The sequence below is a fragment of the Oreochromis niloticus genome, linkage group LG17, assembly GCF_001858045.2.
Source record: "Oreochromis niloticus isolate F11D_XX linkage group LG17, O_niloticus_UMD_NMBU, whole genome shotgun sequence".
NCBI lineage: Eukaryota > Metazoa > Chordata > Actinopteri > Cichliformes > Cichlidae > Oreochromis > Oreochromis niloticus.
Genome location: NC_031981.2, coordinates 9,399,480 through 9,421,344, shown reverse-complemented (window position 1 = coordinate 9,421,344; position 21,865 = coordinate 9,399,480). Strand labels below are relative to the sequence as shown.

The 21,865-nt window shown below is 40.9% G+C and overlaps 1 protein-coding gene across 1 annotated transcript; it reads right to left on the bottom strand.

The window, feature by feature from the left end:
* Window positions 1–2,168: 2,168 nt before the first annotated feature.
* On the bottom strand, window positions 2,169–21,056 carry gpr37b (G protein-coupled receptor 37b). Its single transcript, XM_003445037.5, has 2 exons — window positions 19,256–21,056; window positions 2,169–7,772 (listed from the first exon to the last, which is right to left on the bottom strand). Exons 1-2 carry the CDS (start codon window positions 20,315–20,317, stop codon window positions 6,954–6,956), a joined length of 1,881 nt encoding a protein of 626 aa, XP_003445085.1. The 5' UTR covers window positions 20,318–21,056; the 3' UTR covers window positions 2,169–6,953.
* Between the last annotated feature and the right edge of the window lie 809 nt (window positions 21,057–21,865).

The window sequence follows — 21,865 nt, the reverse complement described above, 5'->3', positions numbered from 1 at the left end:
AGCTGGGTGCCCAAGTCCATCCATCGCAAAATTTCAAACAGTGCTAAAAATAAGGTGAGTGGCTGACTGAGAAGGAGTTGTTGTAGGCCACAGATAAATAGAGAGCAACACAGAATACCAAGGCACCTATGGCACAGTGGGCTCATTTGAGGTAAAAGACTTTCCCCTTCAAGAATTCCCTGAAGCGGACATTAGTGTGGTGGAGGACCTTGGCTCTCCTTTGCCATATCAATTTAAGCTGTTGGCTCCGGGCCCATTCATGCCCGAAGCCAAAACTCTCTGAGGTGAGGCAGTGCATTTGCAAGAGAAGAGCTGATTAAGTCGAGGGATCGTCCATCTTCTGCCACTGCTGAGCCAAAAGATAGAATGGCAAAGTGCTGAAAACATAGATGTGATAGCATCACGCAGTTGATGCAGATTTGTCAGCTACACACATACGTAATGCAAACTTCCTGTTCCTCTACATCCCAAAGTGTTACACTGAACTCATTGTTGTGTTCAAGAAGAGATGATTTGAGCTTTGTGACACGCCATATTATCCTGCTGGAAGCAGCCACAAAAAGATGGGCATGGCCAACAACAATATTCAGGTAGGCTGTGGTGTTTCAGCAATGCTGAGTTGTAGTAAGGGGCCCAAAGTCTCGCAAGAAAATATCCCCCACTCCACTACACCACCACCAACACTGGCCTAAACTGTTGATACAAAGGAGGATAGATCCAGGTATATAAGTCTGATAGAGGTGAACCTGCATGTGTGAATGTGCTCTGCATGCATGACTATGTGAATCCAAGTGAATTTTATCAGACTGTGAATGCAATGCTCTATAGAGATGCATGTGTAACTTCCAATTTTTGATGCTAAAATAGAATAACTATTTATCTTTGGTGTCTGCAGCTATCGCAACAACCGCAATGATTACAGCTTTAGACCACTTCTACATTAAATGTATAAAACTCCAGCAACTCAAGCTTTTGTAAATTTAAAGTTTTGAGGCTTAAGCACATGTTCAGCTCTTTCCTCTTCATGTCATTAACAGCGATATAACACCAAACTTTTTTTATGCCGTTTTAACATTGCAAACAGCTATTTATTACAACATAATGAAAAAAAACAAACAACTTTTGGTCTTGCTAACTTGATGAAGAACTTTTAAAGACTTAAATGCTGGACATGAGATCTCCCATGATTTTCATAATGTCATCTGTGCAAGTTGCGTGCTAGACCGGGGCGTCAATCATTTTACGCCTTAGGAGATAAGGAAGATAAGGTGAAATTTCGAGCATACATTACAGTTTCCTCTACACAGTAAAGTAATGCTACTAAAGTTAATGAAAGAAATATGTAAACACAACTCTTTGGGCTTAAATTTTAAGAAATTATTGGGTCAAATTAAAGAAAAGCTTCTCATAGCTCATAACCCCAAACTAACTGAATGTTATATTCATTTTACTGTGGACACAAAAACCAAAGAAACAAACAAAATCCCTCCCAGAAATTTCTATATTAGTACAACAAGCTGTGAAATTTATGAAAATACAGTTAAGAGACCAAAATTTATGTCCTCCTTCACATTTTCTAAGCCTTCTGGTGGTCCTTATGTTTGACAGTCCTGCACTGGACCATGTCTTCCAAGCTAAACGCCACAAAAGTGTGCCACTTGAATGTACACAGCATAAACTGAAGTTTAAAATGCATGTGAAAACATCCATCCAGTGTCAAAGTGCACATGCAACATTTTGCACACTGGAACTTAAACATTCAAGAAATTAATCAAAAGCAAATTATTATTTGAGCTTTATTTTTAAAAACGCATATCAGGCTTGTATATTTTCTGAGCAACTTAGGGGAAGCAAATGAGTTTATTTTACTCAAAAGCTTTTATTTTGGCTAATAATACTCAGAGTCAAAATATGTACTTTAAAGGGAACGCTAGTCATTATTACAGAATGTTAATTCAGCTGTCAAAAAAGGCTCTCTTGAAGCCCCTGGGGAATTTATAATACTTCTTATCCTGATGTATTAGGTTGCTTTATGGGGATTCGGTGTTTTGATCTTATACGAATTAAATGACAGGACCTTTCAGCCTTTGTTCCTTTGTTATAGCTTTCACATCTCTCCCAGCACTCACAGCTACTGCGAAAACAAACAAAATACATCAACACCACTGTAATAGTACATTTAGCAATTTAATATAGTTCTCAAGATAAAGTTCTTTGATAAACAAAGGGACAGGTTTTTTTTGGCTATATAAAAAGCTATTAGAAACGAGTGACTAGACTTTGAGACAAAAGTGGTTGTGTGCTTACATTTTCAGGTATCAAATACAGACACGTTTTGCTCAGAGTGAAGAGGATACTCACAAACTTCGGAATAAATGTCTCACTGACTGATTTACAAGACTCACTTCATCAAGTTTCAACCACATCACTACACACTGAGCCACTTATGAGCTATACTTCCAGAAATATGCAGAAAAAAGAGAGTCAGGTTTAGGAGCCAGTTTAAATCTAAGTGCCATCAGATAGCAGGAGATAAATGGGAACTTTCAGTCATTAAATGGGATACCATTCTCTCCTATTTGCTTTTAAACTGATTTGAAAGGAAAAACTGGACAGTGGAAAGCCCTAAAAAAGGTTCACACACTGACCTGCAATACTTAATAGTGATGTAATAATAAAAGCTCTCAAACAGGCTCCAGGGTGTTGATTTGCAGGCAGCATCCCTAGGAACTCATAAACTGTTCTTTACAGGCAAACTGATTCAAATTTTCTAGTAATATTCATCTTCCTGTAGTGATGGTGCTTAAGGTAAACTGGCCCCATGCTGAAAGAGACACCCAGAGATAGAGTGCTACTACCACAAGAGCACAAGAGACAGACAGAGAGAAAGAGAAGGTGTTTGGCAGTGCAGTCGTATGCAAAAGAGTCATCGCAATATACAGTATACCAATGACCATCACACCTGGGTCATCACACAGGTCACATAGGTTAATGTTAGTTTTCAGTATTTAAATAAATTGAACTTCTGATGTTTTACAGATACAAACATTATTTGGTCATACTCCCACCCTCTGGATGCCATCCCAACTTCTAAACTTAGCATACACTTTCAATAATATAGTATATATTTAGGGTTTCATCTATTAAGTTATTCATAAATTTGACAGGAGTAATAAATGAGATTGATGTTCGAACCTTGTTTTGACCCAGGTCTGATTAGTAGGATTAAGAAAACGGATATACAGTACAATACACTTGAAATTACACACTGTGAAAAACATTTCATTGGTTCTCCTTAAAAGCTCAAGTAATGAAACTGCAAAGTGTATTCGAGGTCATGATACTTTTCATTTGACTGGTTGCTAGGCCCCGCCCTCCTTACGGTTGTGACGTTACTGGTGGTTCCCATCACATTTGCAACAATACTGGCATTTACCATCAAAATGTTTACTGAGTTCTTGATTTCAGAGGTAGAGATAAACATGCTTCTCATATTTTCTTTAACCAGCTGCTACCAAGCTGTCACCTTCCACTGGCAATAAATACTAACTTTTTGTCGAAGCTGCTGGCGTCTCTGAGATTGTACAAGGTGGCAGAGAGCAAATGTCACTGTGTGTCTGAACTATAAAAACACATTACAAGCCATCCAGGACACTGTGGTTTGTGTCTTGTATAGGAGATTTAAAAAAAAATCTTGGTTAGGCTTAAGAGCCAAAGTACTTAAGTTAGTTTAGGTTTAGGATAGGGATATTTCTAGTGACTGATTTGTTACCTATTAGACTATTCAACTAATGTTTAAAAACAAAAAATTTGAGTGTGTTTTAAAAATCATATATAAAAATCACATTCCTCGTTAATCAAATGTTTTAAATATTCCTAAGCTGTGCAGCATGCACACTCAGATTACTTTGCTGAGTTTGGCTAACTTTAGCAGCGCTAGCAGCAGTAGACTTGGTTTCTTCCATATGGTTACATCTGGCTTCAGTTGCTTGGTTATAGTTTCAGTTTATTCCGACAAGGTTTAGATACAACTATTTCCCCCCACCTTTTTGCAGTGTTGCAGGACAGTGCTGGTTAGCATGGCTGTCATTTATTTACTTTCCCCTTTCCTCCGTTACAGCTTCCACTCAAAGTGCATCATTTTATTAATGTAACTGCCATTGTTCATTTATAAGATATTAATAATATGTTTAAGCAACCTGTCAATTAGCCACAAACATCCCTAATTTAGCAAAATTTCATGGTTTGGGTTAAAATATGTCTCTTTACAATCTTATGTTGTATACTACTTGTAAAGGGTAGCTAGTGTGACAAAATGTCACACCAAATGGGTCACAAATTGGAAACAGTAACAGGGCTTACCATTTACAACTGCTACTGTAATTAGCAGATTAAAACTGGTGCAGCTAGCTAGCTCAGCTAGCTTAACTAAAATGTTATTGTAAGTAGCACTAATTGGTTGAAAATGCTGTCTTCAGCTTCCTTCCTGATCATTTTAATGAAAAACAGCCGATCTTGCTCTTGCTAAAAGACTAAACCCAAAGAAAAACACTGCAGGCAAATAAATCTTTTTTTTATTATCTTAAGTGCATTTAAATAATGAGCATGACTATAAATAGTATAAAACATAGATGTAGCTTCCATATCAGAACAATTAAGCTAATGCGTAAGTGGCTGAAACCCTGTCTGAAGGCCATCAGAGGGATAAATCTGTGAATACAAAAAAACCAAATTTACGGTCCTACAGAAGTTTGTGGGGAAAATAGCTGTGTGCCTTGACCTGTGTAACACCTTCCTGTTGAATTTATGGGCTCAGTCACTCATTCTGAGTGATACTGAGTAAAAAATTAACCCTATAATTTTTTTATTTTGGTCAGACTATGTTTAAAAATGGGGGGTTTATCTGTGGTATGAAACTGCACAACCATTAGCTAACGAGCTGCCAATCACAAGTCATTAGCCCAGTGAGCCTTCTGTTTCAGACCTGCCCTCTTCGTCACATCTGGATTTTTGCAACCAAGGTAACGATGGCAGAAACACTCAGAAACCAACAGGTGATGTTACAGTAGCTACACCCATCTTTTATCTGTAGCCAAAGCTCAAAATGTGTCTATTTACAGATGCAGAAGTATGACTGGACAATTACCAGTCAGGGTAGGGGGTTTAGCCAGTGGTCAGTTAGTCCTGGTCCTGCCATAGGGTTAATAGTAGCACTTTGTTTTACAGTTCAGAAATAGTAAATAAATAACCTGTAAATAAATAACAAAAATAACAGCTGCTTTGTATTTACTATGACCTTTGTAGTTGTTGGTGCAAATGTATACTTGCTTCAACAACAGTTTCCCCAGTATTTACAATGTTTCACTTATTTTTTTTAATAATATGGCGTTATATGGTTTAATTATTGAGTTATTGACAGAAAATTATTGCCTTTTTAATATTGTACATAATTAGCTATGTGTTATAAAACAACAATGATAAAATGTGTATACTATTTAATTATTGTATCTACCGAACTGTACAGTGTTAAGTGACTAATATTTTGATTCTTCAAAATGCTATACTGTAAAAGAAAGTGCCACTATATTCTTAGTTCTGTCACTCTGAATAAAGGTAGTAACTGAATGTAGCAGCTCGGTGAAACTCTTTGTTGATTTTGTTCATCTTTTACATTATTCAAGAGTCCCAGGTAACTGTAATCTGTCTTCTTGACCTGAAACAAAGTATGCAGCTAAATTTCTTGTGATTCTAAGTCGAACCTATGGATCTGTTGTTTACAGCGCATTCATCATAAGAGCACCAAAGAAAGTGTACAGTATATATACAGCCCAACGTGTAAGGCGTAACATCATACAACAGTGTAGTGCAGATACTTCTATCTCAGTCCACTTCGTGCTGAGTCCGTCCCTTTCAGTTACATTTCACGGTGTTACGTTCCATTAATTTCCGGTCTATTCGTATTCAATTCAGTCTGCATTGTTTCATTCAATCCCATTCCACTTCATGCAACGCTAATTTGATTTCAATTAGTCCACTCCCACACGTCCGTGTTTGTTGTACTCTGAGACCAGCCCAGCTTCGCTCGAGTCAAGCGGATATTTTTCAATATACAATGTAAGTGTGGCTGTGTACATTTGGATTCTCCAGTGCAACCTCCTCCCTGTGTTTTCCTTTCGCAAACTACCATTACTGCTGAGATGCCCTTTGCTAGTTTAATTATCTTAAGCCTTGTTCCCATATGTGCACCATTACACGAAGCATAAACTGACAGCTGATGTAGGTTGTAAACTTAGCTGTACTTCTTATGGGCAGTGTGAGCCTACATGTTTAGGTGATAATGCTTAGATGTTGCATCTGAGTTACTATACAAGGTGCACTTTATGATTAATTAGCTAACTCTTTATAATTTCAACTATGACATATTTGGGAGGTGATTAGCATTGATTATTTTCTTGGACATTTGTTATCACAAACAATTGAAAGACCCTACTTGTTGTGACATATTTACACTGTACAGTGTAAATACTCCAAATTAGATTATTTCTTTAACTTGTGAAGAACCAGGCCTCAACTAGTTAGGAGGTCATTACAACTGCCCCAAAACATTTAGCTAAACAAGGCCTACAAAAGGGAAGTGAGTAAGTCTTAAAGGTTTCAGGCAGGACTGCTAAAAATAAGTACTGACCAAGTTTTAGAAGCACCCCATGGCAAGAGTGGAAAGACAACTTTGCCTTTTCTTAAATGTCCTGGAAAAACAGTTATACAAATATGGTAAAGTTGATGATCTTGAATAACGGGATGAACGTATTTAGAGCACCCAACTTCCTTCATGCACCCATTTAGAGATGTAAGTGGACTAGGTAAGGCAAATCTCTCCTAGCCGAGTCTGAGAAATACTAGCCACAGGCAGATATCAGGCTAGTGACATCACCTTCCCTGATGGTAATGTCAGTCTAGCAGTTGGACCCAGCAGGTGTGTAGTTACTCAGCTCCCTGCGGATGGTGCTGAACGGCGACAGCTCCAGCTCGGTAGTGCACTCGTGTTCATTGTCGTCACTCGCTGTGGCTGAGGAGGGGGCGTGGTTACAGCAGCAGCAGCAACAGCAGCAGTCCAGGAAGGCCCTGCCTAGCGGACGACACAAGAGGAGCAGCAGTGCCGGCGTCACGGCGGCCCGACAAAAGAGCAGCAACTGGGAGAGGAGATGGAGCACGGACATGGTATGCTCAGGAACTCCGGCCGCCATGTAGGCAGAAACTATGTTGCAGATGTTCTCAGGCACCACGCACGCGCCGTAGACGATTGCCAACGCGACGACTGTGCAGTTCATCTGGCTCTCTAACCGGATCTGCTTCTTGTTGCTGCGCACGCTGGCCTGTTCTGCATGCCGAATCTTGCGCGCCGTCACTAATGAGCAGCCGATTGTGAAGAGAGTGGGGAGACAAAAGTAGCAGCCAAAGCACCACCACAGCCGAGCACCCTCGTACGTCAGGCCCAGCACATAGAGCATGTCAGGCAGTGAAGTGGATATCCTGATAATGCAGCGTTCCACAGGGGGCTCATCTGGGATTCCCGTGTCCTCTGCCACGAGCTGTCGAATGAGGAGCTCCGGGAGTGCCAAGAGGAGGGCGCCGATCCAGATGACGGCTAGCTTGGCGGTAGTAGATGTGCAGTTCTCTATCATCTCGTAGTACATCTGGACATTGGTGGCTGCACGGAAGCGGTCGATGCACAGAGCACACAGGGTGAAGGTGGTCACACCCAGGGAGGCCACCTGAGCAAACAGACAAAGAGAAGCCTTTTAAACATTATTCAGAAATTAACATGACACATAACACTTCGTATATCCAGAGGCCGCTGACTGAAATGCGTTGCCTCAAGAGCGTTGCTCATATCTTGAAATTGTGCATCAGCACAGAATGCATGAGGGGGAAATTAGGATAAAAGAGCTTGTGCTAACACTGGCCTTACACAAGTGATTATCTAAAGTCATTTCAACAGGCGGATGGGCTTATCTGCTTTCAATTCTGATTCGCCTGTGACACTCTGCAAAGTTATAGTCACGGCTGCCAGGCTATCGAGCATAACAAAGAAAAGATACTAAATTATCTCAAATGGAGAAATGATATTTCAGAATCTTGAAGAAGGGCTGCTTCGTGTAGAGTAAACAAATGTGTTTCTCTGCATCGCACACAAACGCATCAACTTCCACCAGCTGAAAAATCTGCCGCCACCAATAGAAAGACAGCAGGACAAAGTGTAATGGTAATGGCCGTTAGGTACACCTGACAGTGGCACAATTACATGCAGTGGGGCAGCAGAGGCACAGTGGAAGGCTCTAAGCTGTGATTAACACTGTAGAATCCCTTGACACGTGTGTGTGTGTGAACTGAAAGCAGACAGTTAGACACCACACATACATATCAAGGGAGGATTTTGAAAAAAAGCTGTCGTCACTGGAGTCACTCGTTCAAAAGAATCTTTACACCTAGTGTTTAATAACAATCTAATTAGCAAACTTACAAAATATTATGCTTTCCTGTTCATTTCTCATTCAAAATCTGCACACATCAGCTAATTACTTGGCACTGTGTCTGCCTTTTAGATATGAGAATTGTCAAATTGTCAAATTTTGCCAACACCTGAAAGCATCTGTTGGATTAGCCATCGTTTTGGCACAGTGTGGACCCTGCAAAATGGTCCTCTGCAGCTGGAGCATGTGCAGCCTAAACATCCACTGACCCTCTGTCCTTCCTCATACAACACTGCTTCCACTCCTGCCCCTTCATATCAAATTTAATTATAACAGCCAGCTTCCCAGATGGCCCTATTGAGCTGGCTTTAATGTTCTAAACGCATACTTCCTGGATAGATATAGATGTTCAAACAGGAACACGCACACACGCTGACCCTGAGACACATGGAGGTCTCAGCAGGCTCATAAAGGGTCGTAACCATGAGGGAGGTGTATGCTCTCTGAACAGAAGCTGTGATGAATGTGACTGCATTTGGGACCTGGAGGGTTTATTACTTGTTGTGCCAAAATATTGCAACTGCCACTGATTTGTTTCTGAGTGTATTTAGGATGTAGTGAAAGATGTGTTCCTTTTAGAGCATCTTGTGTATGATTTCTTGTCAAACTCTGAACCGATTAATCCATTAGTTGGTTTGGTTTGTCAAATTTTGAGCACGCTTGGCAGATGTCATCTTACACTTAGTCCTGCAAGTTTTTATACAGCACAACTGTCTGCTTCTTGTAATAGAGATGAGCGTCAGTCTGGAGCTGTTATAGCAGTAAAATTTAAGCAGGATTTGACAGCCCCATGCTGTTCATCTACAGCAAGAACAAAATGCAAAAAAAAAAAAAAAAGCACACCCTTCAAATGTTGCTGCAGCACAGACACAGAGCGACTCTGCTCGCTTGATTCATGCATCACTGTGGATGCCACTTACTGAAAATGCGTTCTGCTATTGCCCTACTGCACTCTTGAGTGTACACACTATGCAGGGATGCATGTTAGGCATAAAACACGATGTTTGATGTAGAACAAAAAGGTGTTCTTGCACTCAAATAATAGCTGATTGCATTTAAATGTTCCATCCACTATTTAACATTTGAATATGTTGTATAGATTATTTTTCTTCTTTCTTTCTGTCATATACTGGTTACAGTGGTGGATGCCCATATTAAACATAGCCAGAGGCCAAAAGTTCAGACTTCAGACTCATCTAAATGCTCAGTTTCAGAAGTCAGTGAGATGGTATATTCCTAATTGGTCATCTCAGGTGCACACCTCTGGCTTTGAGCCCACCAACCTGCTGTTTAAACCAGTGTTTTTCTCCTTTTTTTTTCTACCTTTATTATTGTGAAACATCATATTAGTCTCTGTGTCTGACCCACTTCTGACAGACACAAATATCCATCCCGTACACAAGAACAGGTGGTTGCTGAAATGCTGAATATTTCATAAATAGAACAACAGGCCTAAAATTGGTTTTAAAGGCAACCGAGCTTTGATCAGCATGTCAGGGCGGAGAGCAAGGGCAAGATGAACAAGCATAGCTTTGTACTGGAGGGGAGATGAGAGAGAGAGAGAGTCCAACAGTCAGGGCGGGTGGGAGTGGAGGGTTTGGGGGGTGAAGCTGTCAGTGTGTTTGTTGAAGGGGGAAATGCAAATGAGAGGATGAGAAACAGAGGCAGAAGAAGAATGGAAAGTAAAGAGGGAGTCAAAGAATGAAAGGGAAAGAGAGAGAATGAAAGCTGAACAATAGCAGAGAAACACGTCAGTGAGTCTAACTCACTGAGTGACGGAAAGAAAGAAATAACCCACGACATCCTCAGAATGATTAACAATGTTAATGTGGCATTTATCCCAACCAGCAGCATTGACCTTGTCATGTTCAGTTTACCTGCAGGCAAGACAACAGGTCTGTTAGCCTTAGGGACAGAAATCCTGCAACAGTAATGCTCTGATCCAAAAAAACCCAAATAAATAATACATGTACACTTCTGTTGATTTTATACCTCCTGTCTCTTTCTAAAGGAATAGCTTGAGATTTTTAGAATCATAGTTATTTTCTTTCTTTTCTTTCCGATAGCAGAGGAACTCAGTAAAGATCTAAGAAGGACAAATCACAAGTTGAAAAAGTCTCTTAGATACATTTATAAATAATTGGAGATTCCAAGATTATAGTTCAAACAATTGTAGCCAAGTACAAGTTATTCAGATGTTTAACCACTTTGCACAAACCGTCGACCTCAAATGAGACAAAATTAGGATGATCAGGAACAACCCAGCAACCATGACCTGGAAACTGCTGGAACACCAGCGTCACTGTCCATAGTGAAGTGAGTTGTACATGGTCATGGACTAAGAGGGTGCCAAGCAAGAAAGAAGCCCCTACTCCAAAACTGACACCTTCAAGCTCGACTAAAATTTGCAGCTGCTCAAACAAACAAGCCAAATGCTTTCTGGAGAAATTTTTAAAGTCAAATGAGAACAAAGAGATGTTTGGTCACAATGAGAAAAGGTTTGTTTGGAGGAGTAAAGATGAGGCGTTCAGTCCTCAAAACACTGTACAAATTGTTAAGCACGGTGGTGGTAGCATCATGCTGTAGCGCTGTTTTGCTGTCAGTGGTACTGGTACATTGCACAAAGTGGATGGAATAATAAAGCATGACTACTTCCAAATTGTTCAAGTTCATATCAGCTAGAAAACTTGCATAGAGTTGGGTATTGCAATGAGAATGAATCACACATCAAACACATCTGTATACTTTTGCCCTGTGCGGATCAGAGAAAAATCCAAGAGAAAATCCAAAATAAATTCAAACTTATACATTCAATTGTTATTGTGTAAGTCATTAAAGATGCATGCTGAACCATCTTCACCCTGGAAAAGAGCAGTTCAAAGAAATTATTAAAAGCCCCAAATTAGCTTTTTAATGCACATGATGGGTGTATGTAGACTTCTGACCACAACTGTATTTAATAATAGGAGCAAAAATTTACTTTATGATTTCCTTTAGTTCTGTGATTGAAACCCCTTCCTACCAAATAATACCAAATATCAAATAATATCAAAACCACCTGTTACCACCTGATGATAGACGATTTGCAAAAGAGGTCAGTGCAGTTTTTCCACTTTATATCATAAATTGCTTCTCAACCTTGGACTTCAAGAGCTCAGAAAAAAAAAACAAAGCCATGAAAAGGCCTTTCATCTACAACACGTGTTTTTAAAATTCTGGCAGTCCATCTGCACAGCAGGTGAGAAAGACATTTTCCCCTGGTGCTGTTTTTTAATAACGGCCCATTAAGTTGCTGATTAAAGGTCTTGTGAGCTGGTGGTACAAAGGCTCAAGTTATTAATTGGCTCTTAACAAGGACTGGTGGAGCATTTGGGGCCATACTGTGACTACAGCCACTGTCAGAGGGTAATGGGTGTTATCAAGTGATGAATGGGCTAATGTCGAAACACAACAATGCGCAAACACAACCACACACATAGACAACCAGTCTGGTAGTAATGAGCCAGGGAGACAAAGGGTTATTCCAGCTGCATTGCTTTTCTCTTACAGGAGTGTGTGACCCAGTGCAGGCTCCAGAAGACCATAACTCTAACCAGAGACCCTGCCAATGACAGCAACCATCCATCAGGTGGGCTGCATGAGCCACAGAGACAGCGGATAGATCAGGGTTAGAAGGCAGGTCCTCTGCTCATGCCCATGTTTATGCTGAATTTTTGAAATTATCTTTCTATATGGGTGATGTATATGGAGGGTAATAGCAGACAGAGAGCAAAATCCAACCTTGTGGACCTGCTCATGCTAGCAAAACAAAAAAGGGCATAGCTTCTGCTGTTAAATACCTATTGCTTGTTTTCTGTTTTCTTCCATGAGTCCATCCATTTTCTTGAGTTAAGGTGAGTGAAAGCTATCCCAGCTGACTTTGGCAGACAGACTGGTGACTTGCGTTGGGTGTACCCTATCACGGGGCACATAAAAAGAGACACGCAATCATTCAGGCACACTAATGCTAATGTAGAATCATCACTTCATCTAATATGCACGTCTTTGGACTATAGTGCCTTGACTGTTGTTGTGATCTGGCGATATACAAATAAAACTGAACTGAATTGAATTATAGGAAAAAACCTAACTAGCCCTAACTTGACAAAATCATTGTAAACACACAGGCAGAGGCCGGTGACGCTACTGTTACCAGGTAATGTGTCGCTAGCCTCTCAAACCAAAGGGGTAACACAATTTGGAGGAGGAAATGCAATAAATATAATACCAAAAACAAAATATTGGTGTTGTGAGTTCTTTTGTCTTTGATAGGATTCAACACACTACATATTAGTAGATTATTTACAAAGCTGATCTAATGACTGTCTAGTCTGTCAGGTCCAGTGTGGCCATGCTGACACGCCACTCCCCAGCTGTCCGGTGGGGTGACGACAATAAATCATCAGGATTCATCAGGAATGATAAAATGTGCTCTGAAAACTTTGTGGTATGGGTCTCCATAGAGTAGCTCCTGTAGATGTAATCTGCAGATGTTCCTGTACTTCTATCCATATAGTGCAACTACAGGCTGGAGGTCTACTTATTCTTTATTAAGGGTAGAAGTTATATCAACAGAAATTCAAACATCGTCCATGATATTCAGCACCGAGAATGCTGCAGGAGTACACTATTCATGTTGAAATCCATCTTGGGTAAATGGAGTTCAGCAGCACAGTAAGGCTCTGCTGGAGCTCTCCAGGTGCTACTCAGTGGTGCTTTGCTTTAGAAGTTGATGTTAAAACAAGCTAACTGTTTGTGCTGACAAAGACGAGTAACTAGTCACTTCTTCATTTTGAAAAAAAAGAGGAAATATTAACAAAGACAATTATTTTTTACTGTGTTTAAGTCATCCTTTTAAAAGTAGCGAGCAATTAGCATGTTATGTTTTTTCTAATACACTACGCTGTGTATCTCACTTTTATGTAAAATAGAGTGGTGTTGAAGGAGCAATTCATTTCGCAAATTATCACTGAAATATTGCAATGGCATTTCTGGTTGTTGCAGGGACATGTTTTGAATAATAGCACATTAGTGTGGAAAAATAAGGTATTAATTTGATGTAAAAGGCCCTGCATTAAGGAGGACAGCAGCCCATCCTCCAATGCCCTCTACTGCCATTTCCTACAGACTGTATGACTGGTAGTGGTAATCTCAGTTTCAATAATCTTTAAAAACAGAATAAATTAAAAAAAACATACTTCCAATGGTTTATTAAAAAAAAAACAACAACAAAAAAACACGTGGTCCACTTATGTTTCCAAAGCTCTCCTTTGTGGATGACGTTGCTCACTAGTTGTGGAGATGGCTTAGATCTGATGAAATAGCTTACGTGATTCTGCTCTTGTGATGAAAGAACACGTGTTCGAAAGCTTCGGGAACAAATATATAAAAATTGTGTATGTGCAATACACTACATTGTGCATTACACATGCACAAAGAACGGGAATGAGTACTTAATGGGCTGCTTTGTATTTTTTTTAATTACATTAAGAGCAACAGTGCTCTATATCATTGCTTTCTGTTTTTTCCTGACTGTTTCTTCCAGACAATAAATTTCTCTTTCATTGAATTATATCCTGACGTGTGGCAGATTTACCCTGGACGCAAAAAAAAAAAGAAAAAACCCCAGAATGCTCTCATTCTACAGTGGCGGCTGGAAAAGTCCTGTTCCAGGTCATTGATTCCTGCCTGGAAGTGTTACACTGAAAGCAATACAAAACACAACAGCTTTCATGTTCTACTCACTTCTATGAAACCTGACTTTCTGCTGACCTATTCTACGTTGATGTAAAGCTGATATGCTGCTTGTTTTCACTCCACATAATTCATGATGATAATCACCCAATGAATATTTCATTTACATGAGTAATTACCAATTTAGGCAACTGCGTCCAACGGCAACCCCGATCTTTGCTTCATGCTGTTATTTGAACTTGTCTGAACATACAAAACACCAAATCTACTCATCCATGGACAAAGAGCTGGCTGAATGGACTCACCATCATGCATAATGAAGAGCTGCTAATTACATACTCTGAATAATTCAAATACGTATACTCCAATTAACAATTACTCGCATGCCTGACAGGCTGAGAATGCAGAGGGCGCGAGATCTAGTTTGTGTTTGTGTACTTAATTTGTGTTTGTCAGTGTCTACGTGTTGTAAGTGTACATCTGCATTTCAGTTTATATTAATGTAATATTCATACTGACTCTAAGTGTATGTGAGTGTGCGTGTCCCAAGGCTTGTTTCTAATCACAGATAGCTGATGCGGAGAACGGAGAGGGGGGAGAACAGCCGCAGGCAGTGATCAGTAGGGAGAAGGCCATCCCACCCATATGGAAACACCACAACCTACTGACTTTGTGAATGTGTGTGTGTGTCTACAGGCTAGATGGTTACCTAGATTTTAAACCGACATAGGCTTGGACACATATAACTGTAAATAGTAAGAGATTCTCTTTTCATGACCTCTGGTAGACCTCTAAAGATCGACCCATAATGGTATGGTAAATGAAGATAAATATGTTTGATTTCACTAGCAAGGCTATCATTTTGGATTCTTTCTTTAGAAAGAAAATCATAATTGCAACTGACTGTATATGCCTTCCTGTATTCCACTACTGTACTCGCTACAGCAGACATAAAGAGCAGACCAAATTCTGATTCAGTTACCTGAGGGTCTGCGCCTCAGTCTGTGCACGGTGAGTGTGTATATGTCAAGCTGATGTATGTCCTGCCATTATCGCCAATTTCGACACTGTGCATTGTGGCCCTCGGTGGGTCCGTGCAGCCCTGTTCACTCTCTCCTCATACTCAAGCTTTCTTTCTACCAATCTATTGCACTCTTTCTTCCCCCAGCCTCTTTCCTGCTCTGCTTCGACGGTCTATTTCACTCTGTCTTCCTGCTGAAGCCCTGACTACAGAAAATACCAACGAGGCCAAATACACAAGGCACAAACTAAACTAAACCTAAACTGAAGGATGATATTGGCCTCATAGATTTCAGTCAGAGAATCAGTTTTAGTCAAAATATGAAAGACTGAAAACAGGTTGGATGAACAGCAGTAGAGACAGGCAATAAACAGACGGATCATAAAAGATTATTTTTTCTAATGAGCTAAAGTCCTGTTACTGTTGTCGCACTCAAAGTTCTCACATAAAAACACTTAGAAATGTATATAGTAAATAAAAGCACAAGTTGTGCATAGCATTTATAATCCGTTCAGGCTCTAATGGCTCGAAGCAGATGCTATATGGCTACACTAGTATTGGGATTGCCAATATAACGCTAATTACAATGCATCTTTAGGGAGATGTATATCCCATGATGATGATTGCCAATTATCTATCTCTCTACTAATGGGAGAAGTCATTAGGCTGTTGCATATGGGTTCAGTTGTACAATACTTGCATGACTGCTTTTTCCCATATAAATATAAGAGTACAAATTTAGTGTAAGTCATTCAGTTAGTAGGATTCTTGCGTTTTTGTTGAATTTTGTCCAACAAACCATGTGCCTAATGCTAAAAAGTAACACAATATTATCAGAAAAAGATGGACATTCAATCAATGTTTCTGTGACATTGTAATATCTCGGATGCCTTTTTCTGTAATGATTTACAAGCATCTCTTTAATTGGGGTTAATAAGATGTATATAAATCACTCTGTTACAAAAGCATAGCTTTAAATCAACCTTGACAAATGACTTCTTTTTCCTTCTGGCTTATACAATGCTTACTGCTTCATTTATTTGTTATTTTACTCTAGTTTCAGGTCTTGTTCTAATAAACTGCCAGGTGCAAAGACCCAATTATTGTCCATTAGTTTTGCCTTTTTTTTGGGCTCTGCCCCCTTACTGCCAAGAGGGGTAGTGTGCGGTGTGAACAGGCACTGTATCTGAAATGATGTGGGCTGGCAGACTGGCTCACATTTTTATTTTGTGCAGGATTTCCCGCCGTGTTTGCTCACATCTCACACCAAAATTGCTTTCTCTTTGAGGTTTAGAAATTCCACACTCGACTAAGCGCTGAATAAAACAAGATTTACTTAAAGCAGCTCCACGGGAGGCTCCCCTCTTTGCACAGACACTCATGCATTATCTATAGAATCTCCTGATTTGAATACATACCTGAATCGGGTTCTGTGTCTGTCTGTGTTGTGTATTTATGCAGCCTAAGTGTGACTGAGACTGTGTCCTTATTTCAAATGATAATATCCCCTGTGACTCAATTTGGGTTAAGTGAAGAAAGAAGTCACTCCATAGGGTGAGTGTGTGTGTTTCGCTGAATGTTCCACAGGGAAAGATTGAGCCCTGGGCTGCATTACTCACAGCCTGTTTGATACATGCATGCACAAATACACACACGGAACACAGACAGGGCCCTGTGCACATGTCCTGATAGATATGTATATTAAAACACATCTTGAAATGAAGCAATAAACACATGGAGACAGGTGTGTACAGCTACTTCACAACAACATATTCTGTATTAAAAACAACCATTTGGTCTGTGCAGTGGATGTGTGTTAGTCAGGTTATTAAATATTATCCTGTGGTCCCTGGGAAACTCATATGCAATAACACAGGCAGGGGGCCTGTTTCTCTTTGATCCCCCAATAATTAAAACATATGCAGTCACAAGGTGTTTGCAACACGGTGCACAGTGGACTGATACCAAATATGAGGATGTTATTATACACTAAAGAGTAAGTATGCAATGCTAAATATAATCTCTACTTATTATTGATCACTTTTTTGCAGCTGCTGCAACAAATGTAGGCCTAGTAAAGTGCAGAGCCTGACCGATACATCAGCCTATATTAGCCTTTTGCTGATATAGATTGCTATCGGCATTTATTATTATGTTTTGAGTGTTGAAATTGCATGTTTTTCCACCAAGAAGCACTCTGCAGACTCACAGGTTTTTTAAACTCGATTATCATATTATCTTATAAAGGACTTTTAAAAATCTGCTTATGTTTGTGTGTCTGAATGTAAAAAACAAAATACCAGCTGATATATCACAATATCGGATTTTTTAAATCACCAAATATCGGTATCAGCCTTAAAAATTCCATATCAGTCAGACTCTAGGAAAGTGTGAGTGGACCTTTACCTTTATAACTTCACTGAACAAATAATAGCCAGTGAGCATATGTGACCATAAGCTGACACTTGAGTTTAAATGAAGAAAAAGCACTGACTGGTCTTGGATTTAGAAGCCCATTGTACACTTGAGCGTTGCTCTAGAAATTGGCCTTCAGCTCTGTCTCAACACCCTTACAATTACAGTTGCATGGAAACTTCATGAAAGCAATGGAAACTCTTCAGAAAGCTAATATAAGATTCACCTACCAATACCCAACAAGCACCACAAGCCCATGAACATATCTTTCTGGGCTAAATCTGACCACTTTAAAAAGGCGACCCGTCTATCTATACATTTGGTGGAAATGTAAAAGGTAAAAATTTATCTTTTTAGGGCTTATTTTTTGTTTAAAAGTGAAAGTTTAGGAAAGAAAGGGGACTTTTTTTAGTGGTGTCACTAAAAAGGAGTCTAGGTTTAAATCTGCCAATTATGTGAGGAGTTTGTAGAGTTGTTGAAAAAAAGTGACCTTCACTTTTAAACCAAATTTAGACATAAAGGGACACCGTTTCAATGGCCTGAACAGATGGCCTTTCAACCAAACCTTAGTGTGGATTAGACGTCAGGCATAGGCATCTTTAACATCTCAACAGGTTTTTGCTGTATGGGTGGTAAGATATTATTAGATAACAGCTCTTCCTGTTTGCAGGCTCTGTAGCATCTGGAGGGAGGAGTTGAAGTTAAATTCTGATCACTGACTCTGGCTTCTTGCCTGGTTACACAATCTGACATTTACTCTTATCTTTCTTTCTACCTTTGGCTGCAAACAACATAATTCTTACATAGTCATGACTCAGACGGGTTGCCCACAATTTCTCTGTCTTCAAATCAAGCATCTTTAAACATATTTACCCTCCCCCCTTCAGGTTCACTTGAGGCTGGTCATGCCAACAGCCATTCAAAACAAGCTTAAGCTGTGCCTGAGCTGGAATCCCCTGTTTTACACAAAAGACATTGCGCTTGTGGGTGAATCTGACACTGGTGTAATTGCAGTAAAAACACAAAGGAAAGGTATCAGCATACTATACTGCCTATGAACGCTGGTGCGTGGGAAGGGGAGGGTACAAAAAAGGCAAGGAAAGAGGCTGACGGAGCCTGTGTGCGCCTTCCTCAGGTGTATGTATGATGAAAGCAGTGGTGTATGAGCCAAAGTAAATGGCAGATAGCGAGTGGCTGTCAAACATGCTGGTGTGTATCTGTGCTTGTTTGTGTGTTTGATGCCTCGAGGGCTAAGTGAGATTCCTCTCCAGTTGCAGCAGGTGCACAAGTGCCAAACAGATTGCCTTGTTATTGGGTGAGATGTCATCCTGTGACTGTGTGTACTTTCAGGTCTGTCAGTGCTTTGAAAGTGAAACCAAACTCTTAAATTAAGTCTCTATATAGGCAGGCAATGAAGAGCATGACACCTAAATGACATTGACTGAGCCCCTTCATCATCTGATATCACTGAAGGGATCAATTCAAAACATTTCCACTATGCCTGTGAGAAATTTAAAGCAGAAAAAAGACACAAATGAAAGCTGGGCAAAATTACCTCCACATAGGGCACCACTTTGCAGGCAAATTCTCCCAGCAGCCAGGACTTCGTCAGTTCGTGGAACACCACCATGGGCAGGCAGAAGAAGATGAGCACAAAATCCCACACAGCTAAATTTGCTAGCAGAGAGTTGGAGATACTCTTCATGTAGTAGTTCTGGCACACGATGCACAGGATGGCGATGTTTCCCGCTATGCCCACCAGGAAAATGACCCCCGAGACGCACGTGATCGCGTAAGCGCCGTAGGTCTCACTCGTCACCGGGTAAAAGGGGTTCTTGATCTCGTTCTCGAAATCCTGCGAGCTGGGAGGGGTGATCGGCGTGGCGTCCCAGGGGTTCTCCTCTCGGAAAGTGAAAAACTCACTCCTCCTGGTGAAGAGGTCAAAGGGCAGTTCGGTGGAGGTGAGTGCCACCGGTTTGGGCATGGGTTCCCACGGTGACGCATGAGGTTGAGCCAGAACTACAGAGCTTTTGTTCAGCCGGTTTCTCCCCCTCTTCCACGCTTTCTTCTGTTCATCTTTTGTGCCTCTCTTGTGCCTCTCGCCCTCCTCGGGTCCCCCTCCTCCGTCTCCCCAACCCATTGAAGAGGGCTTAGCCGCATTGTAGTGTCCACCTGCTGGCGTCCCCGTACTACTAAACCCGCCATTCAACTTTATCCTCCTATTATGGTGGCGCGTCGAGTCCCAATGTGAGACGGCGTTGGGATCCTCCACGGGTGTCAGAGTCCTATTGTAGTCGCGTTTGCTGTGTCCATTTCGCCGGATTTCTTCTGCAATTACCCTCTTCCAGGGGTGAGTGGAGTTAAGGGTCCCTCTGATAATTGCCCGCTGTGCCTGCAGCTCTGCCGAAGACGCACCTGTGGCGTACTCGGGCAAGAGCGCACGGTCCCGGGCTTTGTTTTGATGACTCTCCCGGAGAGACCCCTGGAAAGTCTTGCCAGAGTACGGGCTGCTGTTGCTCTCATCTTTAATCCGAACTCCCCCATTATTTCTCAAAGATAGCAATACAGGTATATGGGCCAGTAACACGAATAACGTCCTAGGCGGCAGAATCTGCATGATCCAGGAAATTACTGAGCGCAGTTTCAATCTTCACGAGTGCATGATCATCACACCTCTGAGGAGCTCGGGGGATAATCTTCTTTTTAGTCAACACCCATGTTGGAAACCGTAGAATAAATAGCACAGGGTTACATTCGCTCTGCAAACTTGCAAGTATCCCAGTGTCTTCTTCTGCACTATTTGCACTGCAGCTGCAATAATCTCCAAAACGCCGCCGCCTCCTCGTTTTCAAAGTCTTGGCATTAGCAGGACAGCGAGTCAGTGTCCGGATCCAGAGAGAGGGAATTGTTGCATATGCACGCACAAATCAGCACAACATCCAGTTTTCAGCTGTGCGAAAACCCAGATCCTCTGCGAATATGTGTATGATGTTAATTCATTGGGTTGGGTCGGCAGCAGCAGCGTCAATGCGGTGCAGTCCGGGTAAAGCCCACCAGGCTGTGATGCACGGGAGTAGAGAAGAGAGAGAGAAGGAAAGAGGAGGGGTAGAAATCGGTCTCTTCTCTCTCTGTATCTCTTCCTTTCCTCCTTTGCGTCCAGTATCTTTCCTTCTTCGCTTTCTCCTTGGGTAGGACCGTGCGCTGGAAGAAAAATGCACTCCCCTGGCGGCTAACCCCGATCTGTCATTCTCCATCCATCATGGAGCATCTAGCAGCCCCGGAGCAGGCTACGGTTACAGCACCCCCCGGCAGAGAAGCCTGCCACGCCCGACAAGACGTGCTAATAAATATATTTCCCAGTTTTTAATTTTTACGCATAGGCGGCGCTGTGATATCAACGCGCATTTAAGTAGATGCCTTCCAGTCTAATTTGTTTAGACTCAAATAGGAACCAAATTGCCGCTGGGTAAAATATCTATACTTATTTCAAGAAGAAAACCAACTTTTAGAGAAAAATATCTTTCATCTAAGATATCTTGATTTGATCCGCCCTGCTCAATTTATCTGAAGCGCTTCCCCGAGGCATTTTTTAAAGCTATGTGAAAAAAGAAACATTTTCAGACTAGGAATAATACTAAATGAAGATTATTCATGCTTTAAACAATTTCACTTATAAAAGCTGCTACCGATTAAAGGCAGCTCTCACAGTCAGTATCGTCACCTCTCCACCTTGGCCCGTTGGGTCATTCGGATTCAACCTTCACAATTTCAGTACCGCACCGGGCTGCAAACTTCACCTTCCTCTAATGCCTGAACGGATCACTGTGGGCAATATATACAGTAAACATTGATTGTGACTTGTTTTACGACTGTACCACAAATCATTCAATATGCCTTTAAAATGATATTTGACTCTGACCCTAAGCTTTACTCAGAGGCTTTAAGAAGCACTCCAAACACTCGGATATTGTAAGAAGTGGCTTAACCGCGAGGAAACGTTTCCTCCATGGATTGCAGTGTTAATTAATGGAACATTTCTTGAGACCACTTGCTGTGTTAATGCACTCTAATTCCACTTCGACTTGACTGTTCTTATATGTCTGTCTTCTCTTGCAATTTCTTCATTTTGAGTTAACTGCTTAAACTGCTATTGTGACCATAGCAG